The sequence below is a fragment of the Ylistrum balloti genome, unplaced genomic scaffold (genome assembly GCF_031769215.1).
Source record: "Ylistrum balloti isolate Yb309-2 unplaced genomic scaffold, AGI_CSIRO_Ybal_v1 Utg370332, whole genome shotgun sequence".
Lineage (NCBI taxonomy): Eukaryota > Metazoa > Mollusca > Bivalvia > Pectinida > Pectinidae > Ylistrum > Ylistrum balloti.
Genome location: NW_026782241.1, coordinates 1,553,202 through 1,576,572, shown reverse-complemented (window position 1 = coordinate 1,576,572; position 23,371 = coordinate 1,553,202). Strand labels below are relative to the sequence as shown.

Below are 23,371 nucleotides of genomic sequence, written 5' to 3'. Positions count from 1 at the left end.
AAATTCTTATATAACAAGGTAGGTTCTATACATCAACACAATCTATATAAAAGTATTTGCAGACATCACTGATGATTCATTTGTTGTCGGATGTTTCCTGATTTATTCTAAAATAAAACTATTAATAGTTAACAACGGCTTTGTTTAAATCTCTCTTCAAATGCAATTAACCCACAATATTTTGTCATGAACTAAATTGTTTGATTTTTTTTTTCTTAAATACTGACAACTAACTAAAAAAATAATCAGGATTTGTTTTCACATTACCAAAAAAATCATTATCTGAGGTGTTTGTTTTTTATCTCTCTCGCTTTTACACACATTAAAAGAAATAAAATAAAGTTCTCTATTGTGATTTCATGTTGAAGTGTTAACATTGATGTAGTAAACAGTTGGACAGAACCATTGAATTATTTACACAAACATATATAATCGTGAATGTATTTGACCTACCAACAGACCAGTCTGAACTTGTCACACCTGACTATGTGATCAGTATTGACACTTTCTCCTGCTGTGGTCATTTAATCCAGTAATGACCACTGTATTGACCATGATAAGGTCATTAACGTGTCTCTACAGCCAGTGGTCAGACAATTAAAATTTACTGACCACTGTAATGTTCAATATGGCCACTGTAGGTATATATCAGATCTGACCTCAGCTTTATAATGCGAGATGAAATTTTGGAAATTGATGAAATTTGTAAAATGTTTATTATGCAATAATTGATATATATGTACAATGTATGTATATAGTATTATTTAAATCCTTAAATTCAATAACATATTTTACATGGAAAATATTGAAGTTTTGTTGATATTTTTGTTTGTTTATCATTTATGGTAGTTTAACATTGTTCTGTATTATAGATTGTTTTAACTTTGTCAGATAGATAGAGTTTGGATATATAACATGAATCATAATAAGGGACATTTTTTTTTGTTATTTCAGTCGACAGAGAGTTCTAAACAGCAAGAAACTGAAAAAAATATGGATATCGAACAAGTATCCATCAAGCTGGAGGAGGAACAGCAGAGGTACGGAAAGTGTGTTAGGCTTTAATTGTATAGGAATATGGTCACCTTCTAGAGGGAATTCCCCTCCATCTGTAGTGGTAGAACAGTGAACCAATGGTCACAGGTTCAATTCCTGGGGGAGGCACAATTCCAGTCCCCTGTTACAGATAGCGACTTTACTTATGTCATAATGGTAGTGACAGAGAAGTATTGGGGATGGAGAGGGGGGGGGGGGGGGGGGGGGGGGGGGGTCTATACTAATATACTAATATATAGTTTACTGCGTAGCTAATATTATCTCAATCGTATGATACATTCACTCACAGGTATAATTAAGTATATGCATTAGAAAAAATCTAGTGAATTCCTGTTTCAATATAAAGGATGCCTATTTTGTTATCACTGTGATAAATTCATACAAGGAAAGAAGTATGGTATGATGTAAATTCTGTTTGTTCTATTTCATATTTCATACCAGCTCACTCAGGGGAGGGCTGTGTGTCAGTTTGTCAAATTTTACTATCATTTTCAACATCTGTGTTGCATGGATAAATGTCAGTCAATTTCAGTATGACAATAGTATTTTTTTTAAGTATAGGACAGCAACATAAATATTTTATTTTCGCTACAGAATTGGACTCAATGATCCGTGTTATTTCGGGCTTGAAAACAACTATGGGAGTGACAACACAGTACAATTAGTACAATACTTTAGATATAGGTCAATATTCTATAGGTAAATAGGTCAATTTAGAGGGGTATAATGGAAGCTGGGTTTTATCATCGTTAAATACTTCATGACAGAGTTATTGGTGTACTTTACGGGGTAAAACAGCTCTAGAAACACTGGTGTATGATAAAATGTGATAGATTATCAATATAATGATGCAGCACCTAGACCTGTGTAAGAAGTGATCGGATCGTAATAACCCACAAATCAAAATGATTTATTGGTAATTAGATTTAAAAGCTAATGAAGAAGTGTACACATATTGATGGAAATAACTCACATAACATTAGCTATAGATTTTATCTGTGTGGCAAAAAATGATCTCTTCCATAAAAAATCCACAAACCTACACAGTATTATAGATCTGATATATAAACCTGACATAAAATCTCCTGGGACGTCCTGCATGATCAAATATGGATGATGCAAAATCACCCAAGCATGGAGAACAGGATGCTGAATCAGCATATCCCATCAACAAGTATTGTACATCTTGATGAACTCTGTCATAATTAGTCACAAACAATAATAGATCATGTGTTATTTATTGTGCATTAAATGAATTACTGTTACATATGTGTCAGGTCTGTTATAGGTTATGTAGGTTTTCTATCATGGTAGAAATCATGATCTTAATATCCAGTTATTTACATGGTGAATGAGTTCTTTTGTGAGAAAATGGAAATGGCCTTGTTTAAATATTCATTGTTTGTCAGTGGAAACGGAGAATGGTTGCTTGGATGAATGATGGATGGGAAAATTGTGTTTAGCATTGAGAATAAATAAATATGTAGCTGTACATTGTAGAGATTCCCTGTATAAGGGATAACAGGCTTTGATCAGAAATGATATACCTCTGTCACATACATGTACTCGCCTGGAACATTGGATTATAGTCAGACATCTTTGATATTTAAAACAGATCAAAGCTAAGCATCGACGATTACACAAAACAAGAAGATGAAATAAAGTAGGAATACTTAATGATTTTAAGGAAAGGTTGATCATAGTGTTACTGCTGTATAACGGAGGGATATTTAATATTTGTAAATGATATGTGCAATCTGTGATCTGATGAATTCATTAAATTCTAAATTTCGGTTTACCATTGTATGAAAGTCTGACCTTATTATCCTTGTTGATTGACCCCTGTCCCATGACCCTTGTTGATTGTATAACCCCTTTGACACTTAGGACTGTTTTTGGATGTAGAACCCCTATGGCCTTTACTAATTGTATGACCCCTTTGACCCTTGTTGATCATATGACCCCAATGATCCTTGTTGCTTGTATGACCTCTTTAACCTTAGGTTATTGTATGACCTCTTATAACCTTAGGTTATTATATAACCCTAATGACCTTTGTCATTGTATGACCCTAATGACCTTTGTCATTGTATGACCCCTATGAACATTGATGTATTAATGATGTTGACAACTCTTGATTGTTTTGAAATTTATGCCCTCTGATTGTTTGATGTTATAGGAGTGCCAGTCTGGCCCATGTGAATGCTATGCTGAGAGAACAGCTAGACCAGGCCACAGCAGCAAATCAATCTCTCACCAACGACATCCATAAACTTACCCAGGACTGGCAGAGGGCACGTGAGGAGCTTGACGCCAAGGAGAATGAATGGAGGGAAGAGGAACAGGTAGGTTAATTGTTTAACTTCTGTTTGTAGGGATGTATGATCAGGTGTATTCAGTGGAAGTGATGATTTTCTTGTCAGATAACATATCGACATTTTTACCTTAGTGTTGGGAAGATTGCACTGTTACTGTACATTTTCTGTGATCTAAACAACCAGATTTAGAAAGAAATTTGCTTTGATTCCAGTCCTTCAATGAGTACTTCAGTGCTGAGCATGGACGTCTTTTGAATCTGTGGCGACAAGTTGTCGCTTTTCGGCGCAGTTTTGGTGAGCTGAAAACAGCCACTGAGCGTGACATGTCACATGTTCGTGCTGATGTGGTCAAGGCCTCACGCAGTGTTCACTCTGCCTGTCTCAACCTCAGTGCTAACATGCGTAACTCGGAAACCTCCTCCCAGGTATGTTTACCTTCTTTTTTGTTGACGTGTAATATATTAATTCTTTCCCAAGCTACAGAGTTGAATACCACTCTTCACTTTTAAAGATATTTCCTTTTTTCTCTCTTCTGGTCTCGTATGTATTGGAATTCTAAACTCAACTGATTTCTTCTTAATCCTACAGGTTCTTCTTGACCGTGAGCGAGCTGACCGTACATCGCTTGAGTCACAGTTGAGGGACAAGATCCGTGAGGTTGGAGAGGTCCAGAGTCGCTATGACATCCACAGCTCTGAGCTCAATGCCAAGTGAGTTTCTAGTCTTTGTGTAAGCTTTGAGAGGGGAGAGTCAGAGTCTAAAACTTGCCATGGTCTTATAAGAATTAGATCATTTTTGTTTAACATTCTGACTTAACGTGTGGATGGACAGAGGGACAAGATTTAGTAGTTTTGATCAGTGGAACAAGATTTCATTCTATATATATATATATATATATATATATATAATGGTCAGGCCATATTTTCAGACTTACAAGGGTTTTTTTGTACATTTTATTTAGTTTAGCTGAATGTCCCTCTCTGGTTTTACACACAAACACTGTACAGAAACCTCAGTAAAGCTTACACCCTATGTCTTGTTTACAGAATACATAAACAAGGAAATATTGTGATATCCTAGATCAGAGAATACGGATCTAGTCTGTAACCACGAGAGTCTCATTGTATAGACAGGAATGTTTGTATACTATTTCTGTGCCTCTTTATAAATAATATATACCAGAGAAAATCTATTGAGTACGAGAACTGTGTCTTAGACATAGTAGAAATATATCATCCAGCTTTGTCATCACATCTGATGGTCTTTCAAGGTATCCCTTAAAGTAGCAGTACACAATCCACAATCTCTTACATAATATATATTTAATTATGTATGTGACCTAATTTTCTCCATATACGTCATATTTCTATTCTTCATGTAGGTAAGACACACTCTCAGGAATCTCCAGTCTTCAGCAGTTTTTGGTCATGTTGTGATCAGATTTTTGATAAATTTTTAATTTCTGGCGTCAGACATGAAGGTGTGTTTATTTTGATATGACTGGAATTCTTTAGCTATATATTATTGATAGACAGGGTTCTCCAGTACACTGTTGTTTACTATAAGTGAGACTGTAGTGGTCTAGGAGGGTTACTATTGTCCAGGTATACAGGTGTAACATACAGGTATTATATACCTGTCCAGACTTCTGGGAATGGACCTATTTTTAGCTATGTAAGGATGCAGGACACCGATATACAAAAGTGTATATACCTGTCTAAACATTGGTATGTGTATTGATCTGCAGGGTGAATGAACTGACCATGATGAATGAGAAGCTCAAGATCCAACTGGAGGAGCGAGAGAAGACCATTTCTAACCTCCAACGCAACATTGGTAACATGGAAACACGCCTTGGTGAGCGCAGCTATGACCTTCCGGAGACCGACACTGCCCGCCAAATGAGAGAGGAAACCGACACCATCCACCTTGCTCTCCGTAACATTGCTGAGGCAGTGATGAATGATGTAGATGAGGTTCCTCTGGATGAAGAGGCAGCTGAGGCTGCTGGAGGTCGCACATCTCCAACAAGGGCAAGGTCAATCTCCCCCACTGCAAGGGCAAGGTCACCCTACATCAGAAGTCGGTCCAAATCTCCTCTGTCTGGTACAAGGTCACCAGCTTTCGCCGACGCTACATTCTCAGCGGTTCAAGCTGCTCTGAACAAGCGTCAACTCCAGGTGGCAGAACTTCGTGCGAAGCTTAACGCGACGCGCGATCATAACTGTGTCATCCGGAAAAACCTTGATGACCTTGATAATGAACGCCGTAGAATGGAGGTTCAGATCCTTAATCTTAAGGAAGAGCTGGACATAGCGTAAGTGTTATTACTGTCAGGATCAGGGATGTGTAAGTGTTATTACTGTCAGGATCAGGGATGTGTAAGTGTTATTACTGTCAGAATCAGGGATGCATAAGTGTTATTACTGTCAGGATCAGGGATGCATAAGTGTTATTACTGTCAGGATCAGGGATGCATAAGTGTTATTACTGTCAGGATCAGGGATGCATAAGTGTTATTACTGTCAGGATCAGGGATGCATAAGTGTTATTACTGTCAGGATAGGGATGCATAAGTGTTATTACTGTCATATAAAGGGATGCATGTGTTATTACTGTCAGGATCAGGGATGCATATAGTGTTATTACTGTAGGATTATTACAGGGATGAATAAGTGTTATTAATATATATGGGATGTGTATGTTATTACTGTCAGGATCAAGAGAATATATTACTGTCAGGATCAATGCAGAAGTGTTATTATATAATGTATATGCATAAGTGTTATTACTATTACTTATAGGATTAGAAAATATTTCTTTATAATATAAAGGGGCTGGCTTCTTACAGGACAAGAGAATATTTCTATATAATGTATATGGGTAGGATTATTACAGGACAAGAGAATATTTTTAACATATAGGGGCAGGCTTATTATAGGACAAAAAAACATGATAATTCTAAATCTGGGTGAGCTTTTTGCAGAATATGGGTGTGATTAATTGAAGCTAAAGAATACTAATTGTAATATTTGCCATGTTGTAATCTTGCTTGTGCCTGTTGAACACCACATTACCAAGATTACACAGTGTATTGATGATGATGTATGTACAATATCTGCCCTTTGGTGATCCAGGAGGAGAGACCATGAAGATTCCAACCGCGACCGTAACAGAATCAAGAACGTCCTTAGTCTGACAGGTAATGAGAAGTCACAGCTGGAGAAGGTTCGTCAGGAACTCAATGACCAGATCGAGGGTCTACAACAGGAGAATGAGAAACTACAGGCAGCCAACACAGATCTCCAACGGCAACGTGACAATATGGAGGATGAACGCGATGATGTCTCCAAAGATAAGGACCGCCAGGTCAAGGAGAACGAAAGGAGGTAGGTCAGAGGTCGTCAGAAAATATACAGTAGTCCATGATTTATTTATAATTCTCAGGACAAGGAGAATGAGATGAGGTAGGTCAGAGGTCGTCAGAAATTACACAGTAGTCCATGATTTATTTATAATTCTCAGGACAAGGAGAATGAGATGAGGTAGGTCAGAGGTCGTCAGAAATTACACAGTAGTCCATGGTTTATTTATAATTCTCAGGACAAGGAGAATGAGATGAGGTAGGTCAGAGGTCGTCAGATATTACACAGTAGTCCACAATCTATTGATTATCCCAAGGAAATAAAAATGGAGATGAATTGAAGTAAATTGATGTTGTCATATTTTAAAAACATGAAAATAATGTGTATTTAAGTGTGGAAAGAGAATGTTTGATGGAAATAATTGTAATGAATGTAATTATTGTTGACTGTCAGTCTGACAACCTGACATTACACAAAGTGTTATGAGAAGGAAAGTGCCCACTCAGTAGTGTAATGCTCTATAGAAGTCCTGTAACGCTTGACAAAGCCAGTATCAAATGAAGGAGAAGGATTGTCTTTGTTAGAAATGCAAAGCACTCGGATCTAATGTATCACAGAGATGGTGGGAAATCCACACTGATAAATGATCTATGTTCATACTTGACTTCTGAGAACGAGTGTTATGATAATGTCACATGTTGCATTTACCTACAGTTGGGCAAATCAACAGTTTCATATTTACATTCAATTTAACGTCACTAGTCCAAAATCACATATTACATAAGGATGGATTTTATCTTGATAAAAGAGATTCCCAGTTAAGATCAAATAAAACTTGATAAGAATATGTCCATTGTGAGTCGACTGTTCAGCCAGAAAGTCAACACACAGCCTATTGAAAATTCAACCCAAAGCTACTTTATCATATCAAGTTAGTTGAGATCAAATGCAAAATCATATGCATTGTAAGGTGAAAGGCCAAACTTATTAACATCCAGAGATTGAAATATAAATGGCATTTAAAATTTCAGGTAGGGAAACCTGCAGGTGAATTGTTATACAGGTGTAAATTGAATGTGTACCTGATCTTCAACTTGGCATCAGATTTTCTGTATTTGATATCACAAGTTTTGATTTTGGGAAAGAGAGAAGGGAAATTGTAAATTAAAATATAAAATGATTGAAGATATTTTGATATTTGCAGGTGTTGACTTTCAAGGCACAAATATTCACATCTCAATATATGGTCAAAATATTTGTCAAACATATATACTTGGATTAATGCAAATATTACACATTATGTTTTGGACTGAAGTAAAGTAAATCAATCTGTATGTTTTACGATCAGTAATGATATAATTGTCAGTGTGATTCATTAGTGTAAAATACCAGTGCTGTTAAATTATTTTCTGTGGCAGCTGTCAGCTTTTGTGATTTTCACATCACAGACAATTGGCAAATTTGTTTTTGTTGTGAAATTCATACAGTAAATTACACATAAATGAAAGTTGGTTCACAGTGTACAAATCTATGTAATCAGATTTGTATTTCACATTGAGTCATTTCCTTTAAGAAAAATCTATACACTGCTATGTATATGAATGCTGCTTGCAATCAATATCAAGTTTTATAATGCAGATCTTTACATTTATGATTACAAAGTAATTTAGGTTAAAGTTAATGAATTACTAACTAAATCAGATGATTGAATTATCTGAAATCAAGAAATTTTAAGAACCTTCCAGAAATTGGTTTAACATAACTCTTTTATAAGCATTCTAAACTTATTTTCGAATCATTGAGTTTGAACTTCAACAGAATGAACTTTTGAAATTACAGTCACCGTATGATTGACCAGTTGGAGCACAAGAACAGTACACTAAAGGAAGAATTGGTTTCCACAAAGGAAGCACTGAACCGTGCTCTTCTGGACAAAGAAGTTCTTGAGCAGCAGAAGGGAGAAATTTGTGAGTGGCACATCTTGTATTCAAATCTTCATTAAAAATAAAACTGAAGGGAAAATATGATTTTTTAAAAAATGATTAACCATGATAGATGATTGAAGATTAAAGAGAGCAGTAAGATTTTAAAGAATATTCATGCATACATTCTGAAATGTCAGTTTAATTGTATTTTGAGGTAAGGTTGAATGAGAAAATATGATTTCACTATTAAATAAGCACTGATGATAAGAAATCTTTCTGTCATAACAGCGGACACTCTGTCCAAGGCAGAGTTACAGAAGGCAGACCTGGAGCTAGAAATTAACCGTACTAACACAGAGGATGCCGGCCTCAGGGATGCCCTGCTCAAGATGCAGGCTCTTAATGAAGGACTTGGTCAGGACAAGATTGAGCTCAACAAAATCATCATGCAGGTATGAATTTATATACTTATACATGACAGCTACTGGGATGATATAGCAGGGCCTGAATGTTAGCAATGTTCTATTTCTCCAACATGTATGTGGTGTCCTTGTGGCCCAGACTATATATATGAACTATATGTGTATGTTGTCTTTTAGGCCCTGGTTCTGTACACGATGTCCTTAAGCCCTGACTATATATACTATTTCATTTAGCTCTGACTATATGTCTACTGTGTGCACTGGTCTGGATTATGTATACTATGTCCTTTGGCCCTGGTTATGTATGCTATGTCCTGTGGCCTTGATTATGTATACTATGTCTTCAGGCCCTGATAATGTATACTTTATCCAGAATTCCTATCTATATATACTATGTCCTGTGGCCCTGATTATGCATACTATGTCCAGAAGCCCTCTCTATATATACTATGTCATTCATCACAGATGGAATCTGAGAAGGCAAGCTTGGCTGGAGAGAAACAATTGCTGGAGCAAGAAAAGACAGGAATCCGTGAGGAACTTGTTCGTGTGGAACAGGAGAAGATGGATCTGGACACCGAGAAGATGGGTAAGCGTCCATTTAATTCATTGTACTAATTATTTAGAAGATGTTTTAATACCGATTACATAGGTAGACGACTGTTGATTCCATTCTCTTGTGATGATTGGAATCTGACCTTGACAATTTCAGGCTTGAACCAGACTTTGGAGTTGAGTGAGATGACAAGGCAACAGCTAGAGGATGAGATTGGAGCCCTGAACAGAGAGAAGGGAGAGGTGACAGAAAACCTTAACGCTGTAAGTCATGTATTGAGTTGGCAATAATGTAACACATTGAAATTACTTGTGTCTTTTGACTTAATGCATATTACATTATAACAGATAATTATGATGTTTGGAATTTATGTTACAGACAAGCAGACAGAAGCAAGCTTTGGCTGAAGAACTGGTAGCTACAAGGAAAGAGGTAGAACGCCAGACTGGTAACTATGTCCGCGTAGCAAAGGAGAAGGAAATCCTTACACAAGACAAGGGAGAACTCATTGTACAGGTCACTGCCACCGAGCGCGAGAACCGCCAGCAGAGCGAGATGATCGCAGCACTCCGCAGCGAGAAGGACAGCTTAGAAAGTGCCCTGTACGAGGTGACCCAGCAGGCTCAGGGTCTGGACGCCCGTAAGGAACAACTGGAGGGTGAGAACCAGGAACTCATCATCAGGAAGGAGAACTTACAGGGTAGGCAGAATGTTTTAAATAATGTAAATATATACAATAAAATCAAACATCTGTGTTGTTTATACCTACTTTCTGGCATTACTGCATTCCTGTGATGATTTCACCTTTTGTGACCCAGTTGACAATTTCGAAAATTGACGATTGTGTACAAAATATTCCAGCTGAAATCAACCGCCTGATGAAGGAGAAGGAGGCAGATATCGAGAAGTTCGAACACCAGAAAGAGGAGCTCAACAAGCGTTTGGCACAACTGGAGCGTGACATGCAGATGGCTCTGACACAGGAGAAACAGACTCACGAGGAGGACGTAGAGAGACTCACCAGGGAAAGGGTAGGTTTAGGTTTTATAGCTAAAGGTGTAGAAATCTTGAATATAGTACAAATGTTTATAATTCCCAGTATATTCTGAGTATTTACATATTTTGTTTTAATGAAATGCTAACTTCCCCCTGACATGGTTAGGGAGAAATTTTATTTGGTTCCTCCAAAGGAATGTTAGTCAAACGAGGCAGAGGTTCAGAACTTTATCGAAAACCAATCCTCTTTTGTTGCTCTGAAGTTTTATGATTTCCATACCATAACAAATCTGTGGTAATTGACTCTCTGGCAACAGGTTTAATTAAATTGTGCTAACGTTAATATCTCTGTCTTGATTTACAGTTATTAACATCCGAGAACTTAAAAGCAAAGGAAATAGCACCTGTGATTTTGTTTTGTTGACAGTCTCTGTAGATAGGCATTAGAAAACGAATGACCTCAACTGTTTTATATAATTTCATTTTAAAGATTTTTGGATTTCGGTTTTATAGGAAGTCCAGCGCCAGGAGTATGAAAACGAGCGTGATGAACTGCTTCACCAACACGCCATGGAGAAAGAAGATCAGGTGATGAGAAATGACCGTGAACGTGAAGAACTCCAGGAGGAACTGGCTAACCTTCAGAGGGACCGTGATAACTCCCTACTCATGGCCGAGAATGACAAACAGCAGGTAAAGGATTCAGCAATGTCTGCTTTTATGAATCAATGTTGCCAATAAGATTGCAATATTTCTGCATACAAATACTTTGATTGGAAAATTTCAGGAAAAATTGTAAAGTTAAATAATATCCACTTTCTAAGCAATGGCAAGACCAATAATAACTTTCAGAAGGTTGTCATTGGAATGAAACATCAGAATAATGTTAGCTCTCATTTCATGTCTGAAGCACATTGTTACACAATCGTAATACCAAATAGACATTCTATGTAAAGTAACATAACAAAATGAAAATTTGGATTCTAATTTAAAGAATATCAAATTTCAAATGCTAATTCTTACTGTGAAGAACAAATCTGTGTACACACAACTGAACTGATGTGTATTTTATGTGTATCAAAATAGGATTTACTATCATTAAACACTACTCAGCATAGACTGTGGTTCATGGTCAGGTTGTTACATATATGTGATTTGACAAAAAATTACTATCTTAAGTTGTGCCAAATCAAAAAATAGTGTAAAATGTTTGTTAGCCTTAAAAATTGTCTGCCTTGTTGTCTTAGCTTTGTTTCTTGAGAGGATGGATTCTCAGATGTTTTACTGATATTTGTCAGAGTTGTTCTATTTTTCCTATAATACTTTTCTCAAAGAGAAAAATCAGGTAACCTGTTTATACATTATTCCTAAACTTACAGACTATGTCCCTACTGGAACAAGAAAAGAGCACTCTGGCTGAGAAGAACAACAACCTCAACATGGATCTGGCTGCTGCTAATGTTGAGTATGAACGTCTGAAGCGTGAACATCAGTCACGACAGGAACAGGACCGTACCAACATCAACGCCCTCAACAGTGAGCTCAAGAACTTCAGGTCTCAGTTTGAGGAGAAGTGGTAAGGTCCTTTTCACTACACTTTTTTAAACCATTATGTGATTGAGAAATCCCTTGAAATGCTTCCTAAGATTTCTTCACTCTCATGTAGTTGATCATGTTTTTACCCTTATTGAATGGTTTAATTTTTCAAAGGGTCAAATTTTTTAAGGTTGAAGTTTAAAGGGGTGTATCAATCATGGAAGTCCAGAAAAATCGATGGATATCTCTGTCTCTGTATTTTCAAAATATTTATTATTTATGATTTAATTCATTCTGGAAAAATGCTTAAAAATATAACAATTTGGTCAAAGTAATCTCTTATACTGTAAATATATAAGTATATTCTTAATTCCTAGCCTGTCTTATATAGTATTAAAATTAGATAATCTGAAAAATCAGGTAATCTGATTGGATGATGTGATCACCTATTCAAGGAATTTCAGGTGTCTACATAGGACTGGTTATGATCATTTTTCTCACAAAATAGTGCTGCTGATCTACTCTTAGTGTATTGCCTGATAAAATTTGGTGGGATTTTCTTTATAGCGAGTTACATGAGAAGGAAGTGAAGGACCTCAACAATGCTATCCGCGATCTGGATCGCCAGAGAGAGGCTGCCCTGGGTGAGGTAGCAGAGCTGAAGACCCAACTGAAACTGGTGGAAGAAAATCGGGACAACATTCGTAGGGACCTCATTGATGCAAACAGGAAGATCAGAGAGGGTGAGAGAACAATTGAAGTTGTTTTGATTCCTGTGTACAAATCTGGCCTTAGTTCAACCCCTGTTTACGACCTTTGACCCAAATTTGACCTTTGTATACAACACTTGACCTTGACCTCTTTATTACAGGTGATGAGATCAAGGAGCTGATGAGGAAGGACATGGTAGAGCTGAAGAGAAATATGAATGATGAGATCCGTGAGAAGGACACTGTCATCAAGACAGCGGAAGATCTCAGGAACACCGTCAAGAAGAATGAATGCGACAAGATTGAGCTCAACAGGTCTCTCTGTGACCAGAGACAGAAGAGCGCAGGTAAGTACTCAACCTTGTACTCTAACAAATTGCATTAATTCTTGTGTTCCTTCGAGAAGTTTTGCGTTCATTTATCCTATTTTTCGCTTTGGTTGGAATGTTGAATTCATCACAAGTTTGTAAATTATAAAAAATGTATATGCAAGGCTTGCATTACTTAGAGGTTAAAATACTACAAATTATATTACAAAATGATCAATTTTATCGCATCAGTTCATAGGGTTTTCAGGGACATCTACATTTTTTAAAAACTGGCAATTAAAAACCATGAAGAAAAGAAAACCTTTAAATTACTAAATTTCCTGAAGTTGGATATGTTTGATTTACCAGTGTAATTTCCATAAGTAGTAAAATTATAATGTTATATCTATAATGATGCAGTATTGGAAGAACAGAAGGCTGTTGTCCAAAAGGAGGCTGGTGACCTACGTGCCAGTCTACGTGAGGTTGAGAGAGCTCGTTTGGAGGCTCGCCGTGAGTTACAGGATCTACGTCGCCAGATCAAGATGTTGGACGGTGAGAGAAATAAACTAGGAAATGAGGTATCTGACCTTCAAGTGAGGGTCGCCCGTGATGAAGAGAAGGAGGAGGAGTCTCGCAGACACTCATTCGACCTCAAACAGAAGGTAGGTCAAACATAGATTATATTGTGTAAATATCGAAATATAATGTCTTAATTATTCCATTGTCCAGTAAAACAAGATAAGTACAATTCCATTTGAGATAAGAATGTTTGCATATCTGTGGACAGGTTGTAGAGACAGAGGCAAGTAGGGATGCCCTACGTAAAGAACTTGCCAACCTTCAACGTAAGATGGGCGAGCTCGCAGACGAGACTCATCTGAAGGAAAAGGATTACCAGATGGCACTTGAGGACAGTCGACGTGCTGAAAAGAAACTTGAGGACAGGGCACGTAACTTGGAAATCACCCTGGAGCAAAGCAACGCTGATGAAGCTGAGTTGAAACTGAGGCTAAGCGGTGCTGAAGGTCGGGTAAATGCCCTTGAAGCAACCTTGGCTAGATTGGAGGGAGCAAAGCGTGATGTGGAGTTCAAGCTTAGCAGCATTGTGTCCAGTTTGCGAAGGACCATTGGATTCCGGCAGGAAATGCCACGTGCACGCAGCCCTGTCAGATCACGTACACCAAGCCCTCGCCGATCTCGGCCCAATTCACCCACTAAAGGTAAGTTACTCATGTTTGAAACAATTGCTTGCCAATTCCTTGCTTCTCACTTCCACATAACATTCAAGCAATTACAAGATGTCAAAATGTCCAACAAATTGACTTTCCGTTTACATTTTATATATTGTGTAAATTCATTTAACATTGACATGTGTGTTTGAGCCATTCCTGTCTTATAAACATTTTCTAGTTTTACTACTGATATTACAGAAACTATGAAACATTTGAATGTGTTACAATACGTATTTGAAATCTCTTGTTTTTTGTGATCAGCTGAAAACAAACTTTACTTTCCTTGTGTATTATAGCAATGTAAAGTCATCGAATAATCGTTTTAAGACCATGAAAAAAAAGATGATCCAGTATGATTTACAATATCATCATATACAATTAAATATTTTTTGATAATTATTCTGATGGTGTTAGAATGATTTTGTGATGGTATTCCTGTTGTTCAGGCCTACAAGTTCTCTCTGTTACAGGATTTGACAACACCTTTGCCACCACCACAGAAGGCCGAGGCAGTCCCATTCCTAGAACTGGATCCCCAGAACGTATGGGCAGCCCCACCCGTATTGGCTCCCGTGGGGCTTCACCCATGAGGTTAGAGTACTCTCGAGAAGTGGCTCCCACCGATGTGGATCCTGAGGCAGTCAGGATGGCCCTTAGGGACTTCGTACAGCAGCTGGCTGGAGCTGAGCGTGAGAGGGTCAGTTTAGCTTCATTATTTAATCAAATGTACATGGAAAACTTTTCAGTTTGAGTTAGATAACCTCTGAACACTGTTACATTATGCAAAGTCCATTCATACTTACTAATTTGAAGATTTATGGAGCTAAGTTAGTAGCCACCATGTTACATTCAAGAAAGGCATTTTGCCCGTCTCAAAGAACCAATGCACTTATTGTAACGGCACATGCAGTTAATGCATATGCACAAACAGCACACAGTCAAGTTCCTTGCCATTGGTAAACAGAAATACTCTGCTTGTCAGACTCAAGTATACATTTTATGTTGTGATTATAAGCTCTATATTCCCTTTTCATGTGGTGTTTATAAGCTGAATATTCCCTTTTTATGTGGTGTTTATAAGCAGAATATTCCCTAAACTTTATGTTTTGTATGTTTCAGGACGATGCTATCCAACAGAACAGATCACTTGCCACCCAGCTGAGGGAAATTGAAGAGGAACGTGAGAGGATTCAGGCCAGGCACGGACAACTCCAGAAATCTCTTGGAGAGGTTGAAGAAGGTAGATAACTCTTCATATCACAAATCACTTCATCATTTTATCATCTTCATCACTTCATTATTCACTGACCTTTTAAGAAAATTGTCGAAAGATATTAAGTTTTTAGTTTTAAATTTTTAACTGATATGAATTTGATATCAGTTTCCTCAAAAATACCTGATTCATTTTATGAATTGTTCAGTGAATAAATTCATGATTGGCTCAAGCTTATAGTTACACCTGCCTGACACTTCCTCATACAGTCAAACCTCATTATCTGGAACTTGGCGGGACCATGGGGGAAACTTTGATTTGAATGAGTTTGTATGTTTTGTGTAAAGTTATATTAGGTCAGGAGCGATGAAATGCTCGAAATTAAGTTTTTGTTTTGAGTTATACAAGTTTGAGATAACAAGGTTTAACTGGATGGTAGTTTTAGCATTTTATTCATCAATACACACCCATGTTAGAGAATGTAATATAACTAAAAAGCTTTGTCTTTAGAACCGTAATAAGATTGTGAATGTGAGAACCTGACTAGATCTACTACTTGGTAATTCTAACTTCAGTGGAAGGATATAATAATGGCAGTTACTATTATAGATGTAAGTATGGACTGGTAACATTCGTGTATAATATTTATCCTTGGCTGGTGTATGTGTAGTTCTGACTATTCCGGTTGGGAAGATAAAGGATCATATCCCAACACAGTCTGATGTTTGTGTACTTATAACTTTCTCAGTGTAAATGGACTTATAACTGTCCTGGGCTAGTAAAGCAGGGTTTTTTTCTGCTTCTCGTAATTATCTGATGCATAAGATTAACCAACGTTTGGTGAAGGATACATGTCTTCTATACAAATAGTTTCTTAATGGGGAAACTGGTAGTGGAAACTATGCCTACATGTGTATGGCACAGATCTGGTATTTTGTCTTCGGTGAAAAAAAATTTTATTTTCAATTTAATTGATTATCCGCCTTCATTGGAACCGATTGTAATGTTAGGGTGTCTGTAAACCTGTCTTACGTCAGAGAGGAACTGAAATTATTTTGTAAGTCAACATTATTGACATAAAAGGAACTCTAATCTTTTTATGGAATGAACGTAATAGATACATAGGGTACAAAGTACATTGGATGATAGTGAGGATGAGCAAAATGCTTCAGAAATTTTAATACCAGTTTTTCTTGCTTTGTACATATATATGAAAAATGGGTTTGATTGTCAGAAATTACAAACATTTTTCTTAAATTATGAAAATGATGACAATTTGTTTGTGATTGAATCTTGGTTTATGAAGTGTTTACCATTATTAGGTGTCTGTGATCATTGACAATTAATTTGTAAACAAGCTTGAGCCTCTCATGTATTTAACATACATCCTTCATGTATTTACTTCCATTATCATCATATACTCACATAACCACTAATTATCGTTAGATAATCTAGTAATGACTGCAATTTTAATTCTATAAAATGGGAACTTTTCTGGGATTGAAAATAGAATATTGAAATATGTTTTGGTGTTCTTTTTATATCAATTAAAACTCACACCATAATACCAGGATATACGCAGGTACAAATATCAATATATATATATAAACAAATTAAGATAGGATAGGAATGAGAAACAATTGTTTTGGTCTTGGGATATTTTAATTTATTGGTTTTATGGTTGGAAAAGGATTGTTTGTTTGTAAATTAAGGACAATCCTACAAACTTATAATATTATTCTTTCTGACTAGCCTTGAAAAACATTTTTCAGGCATGTATCTACCTGTGCAGTTCCAACACAATTTAGGCCTGAAATATTAATGTTTGATTGTCAAACTAGGTATTAACTTGTTCTTGAAGGGAGATAACTCTATCTCATTTGACAGCTGCAGAACCAATATTCTGCTAGATAATGTTATAACACCTAGATGTAGACCCCAGTAAGTACCTGTGAAAAGTAATATACTTAGGTAATAAGATCTGGTATTTAATGCACTTCCTTTGAACTGCCCCGGAATGACAGGGTCAGTGGTTTGTACTCTTTGTGGGTGCCTGGTTACTGTTGGTTAAGATAGGGTAAATTATTCTCTACAAACAACCTACTGTGATTTCTCCTTCACCATAATACCAGGATTTCTCCTTCACCATAATACCAGGATATTAACAGGTACCTTAGCATTGATGTTTTATGTTCAGATTTAAATTGTGTACTTTTGATCTCTTAGGTGCAAGCCATGAATATTTATTTATATCTTTTGAATAAGGTATACAACTTTTGAAATTTTAAAATGTACATCAATGGGTTAATAAGCTAATACAGACACTTATTGTGTGTCCCAGTATTTGACTGATAAAGGATTTATTCACTTCTGATAGGATCAGTGATGTAATCCCAAATGGCTACTTACTTATATCTGACCATTGTTACAGCGACTTCTCTAAGGACTGATCAGTGACAATGAATTATTTATCATAATGGTAGCATATAAAGGACTTGTTATAATTTTATAGGGTTTGGTATATATCTTGGGACAGGGACGGTGCTCGTCTGCTGCCCTAGGTTAAAGGTGAATGATAATTAATTATAAATAAATTGTAAACTGTTTTCAGATTTTCTTTTGTTCTTTATTACCTTCACAAATCTTTAAAACATGTTTTAATGAAACAAACAGCAGTGAAGTGTCTAGACAGTTAAAAACTAGCCTGTATAATGAATGTAAAATGTAGCCATCTGTTTAAAGTTGATTGTTACCAGGCAATGAGTCTGAGTCTGCAGTTACCATTGATATAGTTCAACCAGATCGAGAAGTATATAGAAAATTCTTTTCTGAGAGATTTTAATAAGTTGATTAGTAAATAATTTGAAATATTTTAACACAACATGAAATTTGTTGATGAACATATATTTATATTTTCACAGTCAACATTAAAATGTAATCGGATTCTCAACTTCTGTATACATGAATTTTGTCAGAAATTTGAGAAATAAAGACGTCATTTGTTTGATCATGTTGGGGGTCATGCTGGTTGAGTTTTTTAATTCCTGGACAAGTTTGAATACATGTTGTGACATGGTGTGTTGAAGAGCAGTAAGTCTGCTGATTGTACCACACTGTAACAGTGCTGGGTTAGCCCACAGTGCCCTGTAGGAATACACTTTCAAATGTGGGTTAGATTTTATAAAATATTGAGATTTATCAGTAAAATCTTTCTACAAAGACTGAAAGGTTTTAAAGGTAGAATTTCTGCTGAAGATCTGATTATTGTATTGAATTTCAAACATTGGAACTTGGAAAGGAAACTTGGTTGACTTTTATACAACAAACACAAATAGAAAGGTCTGCTCCAAAATACAGGTTTTTAATAAGCAAAGATTTATGATACAGTAAATTGATTTCTTTTGACATCAGATTATATATAACATGTACAATTAGATTTCGGCAATGTTAAATAATTTGTGATTTATTTATTCTTGTGGTCTATGACTTTGATTAAAGGGAAACCCAGAGAGTTTTAAAGGCTGGGCGTCACGATCATGTAAATGGTGATAGATCAACATTTACAACTTAATGAATGGCTGACTGGAGACCTGGAGCATTCAATTGTATTTAAAATACCCAGAGATGTTAGAATTATTGACATTATTATAGTAGATGTGACTTCAATAGCATTAAATGTCCCCTATAATTCTCTTGGCCATTACAACCGGAACAACCTCATCAAAGTCCTGAAAGAAAAACTTTCCGCTCAACAAAATTGTGGACTAGATATTTGATAAGATATAGGTCACATGATAAATGACCAACTAATCAGATTTTTTGTCGACGCTACATACTAGCCTGAATGTTTACTGTCAGATACTTGATCCTATTTTTATCTATACGACCAGGAGATTAGGTAAAGCTCGTCTTTTATTGGGACTTAAGAAGAATTGAGATCGGTATATTGTATGTATCCGATCTGTGTATTCCCTCGCACAACTCTGACGTGTCATAACCTGTAAAAAATTCCTGTCAGCAATCAATATATCTCAGGTGTAGGGAGTGATTGAGTGTGGCCGATTTGTTGGTGTCATGCTGTGTACATTCCAGCAAGCATGGTAGCATGTCTGTAGGAGTTGTGGTGCTTATCTATCAAGGAACTTAGAATCTCAGTGTGGGGGACACGCCCACTTTAACGACGCCCCACATTGGGGCCCCTCATTCATTGGAGTCTTGTCATCAGATTTTGAGCACTTTCATGTCTTGGTGACACTTTGCTGAGATGGCCTACAGAATATATATGCCACCAGCTAAATCATGTTCCAAGCAGGAGAAGCTGTCGTGTGAGGTGATTTGTTTGTCTGCCACCCCATCTCTGTCCTCCTACATCCTCGACAACAGTGACAATGGTTAGTTCTCTACAGGCTCTGTATCCACATGTCCCCGTGTCATTGTTTAGGATGGTCAGTAATCACATGACCCTGTGTCAGTGTTTGTTACAGTGGAAAAGTGAAAGCTTCTATACTACCTAGTGGATCTAGGCCCTGGGTACATGACTGTGCATATACACATATAGGAGGGCGCTCATTAAAAACAAGAATGCCAAGAGCATAATCCTTCTCAACTTTTCAACTATAAAGGGTGCATTGTGTATTCAAACAGTGGATTTACTCTAATAGGCTTAATTAACATTACCATTTTAACAATGTTAACTTATAGTTGATCGCTTTACAATGGAACTTGGCAGCTATCTTGTATAGGCGTGAAAGTTGTTACTGTAATTTTTATTTTACATATGTCAGCATATTTCCTTATGGATAAACATGTACTTTGTACACGTATATTTACAGAACGTCAAAGAAATGTTCATATGTTTTGTTAATTTAGCGAAGAAAAATGTCAAAATTATATGATTAAGTATAATTACAATTTTAGGTTTATTTTTACATGTGTTTCTATTTTAATACATTTTTAGTCTTTTATAGACAGAGTTGCTGCCCTTTGTATTGTTGTAATTGACATTTGGTTCCCTATGTATACCCAGCATTTTTATAACGGCAGGTTACAATAGCTTTGAAGGGTTGTGATTGGTTTTGTTACAATATTTTACTTATGTTTCATTTGAATGATGACAAGAACTGTGTGTTTTGTATACATACACATACCTAGTCTCCATTCAGTTGTAAAACCTTGGATTTGTTTACCCGACAGTATTGTGTAGATCCTGTATTGTGTTTGGTTTGAAAAGGACTTGTTACTTACACATATTGTAAAATTTTAGGTATGCAGATGAAGTACAAACACATTATGAAATTATCTTAATCTTGTAACGAACATACAGTTTACCCACAATGTCCATGTTGCTATTGTTCAAATTAAATAGAAAACATTTTGTGATTATATTTTTACCAGAGACAGGGAGATACATGATAAGGTTTTATAAAATTTTAAATTAAGAATTTCAGATCTTTCTTATAGTTTGTGATTTATAATTATAATGTAAGTGTCTTGATAATCGGGAAATTTGAAATTGATTAAATTTTGTATAAATATAGATTTCTTCCTTTTGTTTATATTCAAACAAACTCTCTGGTATATTTAATATTTTATAACAATCATCTTTCCAGACAAGCGTGGAATTGATGGACGTCTTGCCAGTGCCCAGACTGCTCTTATGCTGCAGGAGGAGACAATCCGACGTAATGAACGTGACCGTAAGACAATGTCAGACAAGATCCTTGCCTTGGAACGCACTGTAGCAGCCAATGAGACAGAAAAGAGGCAACAGCAGGTATGACAGGTTAATCAACAGGTTGATGAATTCTTGTATGAAACATTCAGAGATGGAGTCACCTGTGGTTAAGTCTGAGTTTACCTGCTTCTCTATGGGAAAAGATGGTTGTCCTAGGTTTTATGTCATACCTGAGATTTACCTGTGGTCTTTTTGAGGTTTACCTGCCTGTCTATAGAAACAGAAGGTTATCCTAGGTGTTATATCTTACCTGAGATTTATCAGTGGTTTAATCAAAGTTTACCTGCTTGTATATAAAAATAGATGGTTATCCTAGGTTTTATGTCATACCTGAGATTTACCTGTGGTCTTTTCCAGGTTTACCCGCTTTTCTATAGAAACAGATGGTTATCCTAGGTGTTATTTCATACCTTCCTCATCAATAATTGATGACTTAGCTGGATTTACATGTCGGCTGACTTTAATCAATAGAGTTCCACCTGTGTGTGACGGGATGTAATTCTGAGCCTCTGTAATACAGCTGTCATTAGATCGGTGTACTGGCCAGGTTGATCAGTTGTGTAGAGAAGAATCAGAACACTCTCTCATCGATTGTGTTTAACCTGACCAGAAGTCATTATAGCCAATACTTTATAGCATACTACAAGGCAAGATTTCCAATTAAATATTTCTTTGATATACCTTAACTAGAAAATTTACCTTGAGGATTTATGGTCACTGGGGAATGTTGTTGTAGTTATTTCTGTAATGACTATATGTAGTGGGCTTATCTGTAATGTACAGAAATGTCTGGCGGTCACATGTGTTAATGAGATTGAATCAATAACCTAAAATAGTTTTAATTAACAAAATAATGTAATTTAATCAGAGTTATCTCCAATATAGATATATTTACTTATTCTCACCTGGCTTCCTCTGTGACCTATCCTTTTGATCAGATTGTGGTAAATTCTATTTACCTGCAATGTTTACACTTGATGATCTCTCATTCAAGTAACCTGTGGATAAAGTTTTACTTCAGCATTCTGTTATCTCTGTTATATGATATTTGTATCAAGCATAACTTAGTGTATTTTTTTGTCTCTTGCTTTTGGAACTTATGTGCTCTTTTATCAACAAAAAAGATTAAAAACTGGAAGAAAAATGGGAGTTCAGAAGGTTGGAGACAAAAGTTGATTTCAGATTAACATTGTTGTTTTCCTGTCCCAGAATTTTCTACTAAATTCAAATTTTTATAATATGATTCTGTAGATTTCTTATTTACAGAATCAACAATTTACCTTCATCATTTGCAAAGTTTGAAATAAGAATGTTATTTATTCAGTTCATAGTTTACAGAGTTTAAGGGTTATTTAATTGTTACTTATCATTCAAATAAGGCCAACACTAAATGATTCAAGCTGACTTTTAACTTTCATTATTCATTATTAAGTTGTTTGAATTTACCTTTGACCTTTATTCCAGGAGAAACTTGCCAAGATGAAGCAGACAGAGGCCAAGCTTGAGGAAGACAAAAAAGGAGTTAGGATGGCCTTGGATGAGGCAGAGAACAGGTGCACCAAGCTGGAACTGTCCCGTCGCTCACTCGAAGGAGAACTGCAGCGTTTCAAACTTGTCATGAATGACAAGGAGACAGAAAACCAGGTACAGAACCATAGAAAGCTCAAGGAGCTATAATAACCTTTGAAACCAAATGGACCAGTCCATGTGAGAGCAAAGGTTGGTCTAATACAATAATAAAGGGATGTGAAGATGTTATTGACACTTTACCCTCAAATTCATTGTTAAGAGTACTATAAAACATATTGTAATTCTCCAGGGGAGACAACTAGAGGTAGCCTTAATCAAGATACTGATGAATAAATTATGAAGTAGATTTCATTAGAGGTAATGTTACTGTTGGAACCACATTGATGAGGGCTTAGCCATATGCTTTTCATACGTTCCAAGATAGTAGGGTCATGTCTGGGAGATAACATACACTTGCTGGACACCTT

General features: G+C 36.3%; 1 protein-coding gene across 1 annotated transcript in view; it reads left to right on the top strand.

Annotated features, from left to right (window-relative positions):
- Positions 1 to 23,371, top strand: part of LOC132553522 (rootletin-like) — a 71,783-nt gene that overhangs the window by 39,493 nt on the left and 8,919 nt on the right. Inside the window, exons 5-26 of the mRNA XM_060217769.1 lie at positions 955 to 1,040; positions 3,236 to 3,401; positions 3,587 to 3,799; positions 3,963 to 4,084; positions 5,122 to 5,691; positions 6,512 to 6,763; positions 8,579 to 8,706; positions 8,953 to 9,116; positions 9,552 to 9,675; positions 9,799 to 9,905; positions 10,021 to 10,342; positions 10,504 to 10,673; positions 11,152 to 11,331; positions 12,018 to 12,214; positions 12,742 to 12,917; positions 13,046 to 13,231; positions 13,613 to 13,857; positions 13,983 to 14,415; positions 14,898 to 15,124; positions 15,547 to 15,667; positions 21,250 to 21,413; positions 22,839 to 23,018. Of these exons, the coding sequence (XP_060073752.1) occupies positions 955 to 1,040; positions 3,236 to 3,401; positions 3,587 to 3,799; positions 3,963 to 4,084; positions 5,122 to 5,691; positions 6,512 to 6,763; positions 8,579 to 8,706; positions 8,953 to 9,116; positions 9,552 to 9,675; positions 9,799 to 9,905; positions 10,021 to 10,342; positions 10,504 to 10,673; positions 11,152 to 11,331; positions 12,018 to 12,214; positions 12,742 to 12,917; positions 13,046 to 13,231; positions 13,613 to 13,857; positions 13,983 to 14,415; positions 14,898 to 15,124; positions 15,547 to 15,667; positions 21,250 to 21,413; positions 22,839 to 23,018 (4,533 nt within the window). The remainder of the gene's footprint in view (positions 1 to 954; positions 1,041 to 3,235; positions 3,402 to 3,586; positions 3,800 to 3,962; positions 4,085 to 5,121; positions 5,692 to 6,511; positions 6,764 to 8,578; positions 8,707 to 8,952; positions 9,117 to 9,551; positions 9,676 to 9,798; positions 9,906 to 10,020; positions 10,343 to 10,503; positions 10,674 to 11,151; positions 11,332 to 12,017; positions 12,215 to 12,741; positions 12,918 to 13,045; positions 13,232 to 13,612; positions 13,858 to 13,982; positions 14,416 to 14,897; positions 15,125 to 15,546; positions 15,668 to 21,249; positions 21,414 to 22,838; positions 23,019 to 23,371) is intronic.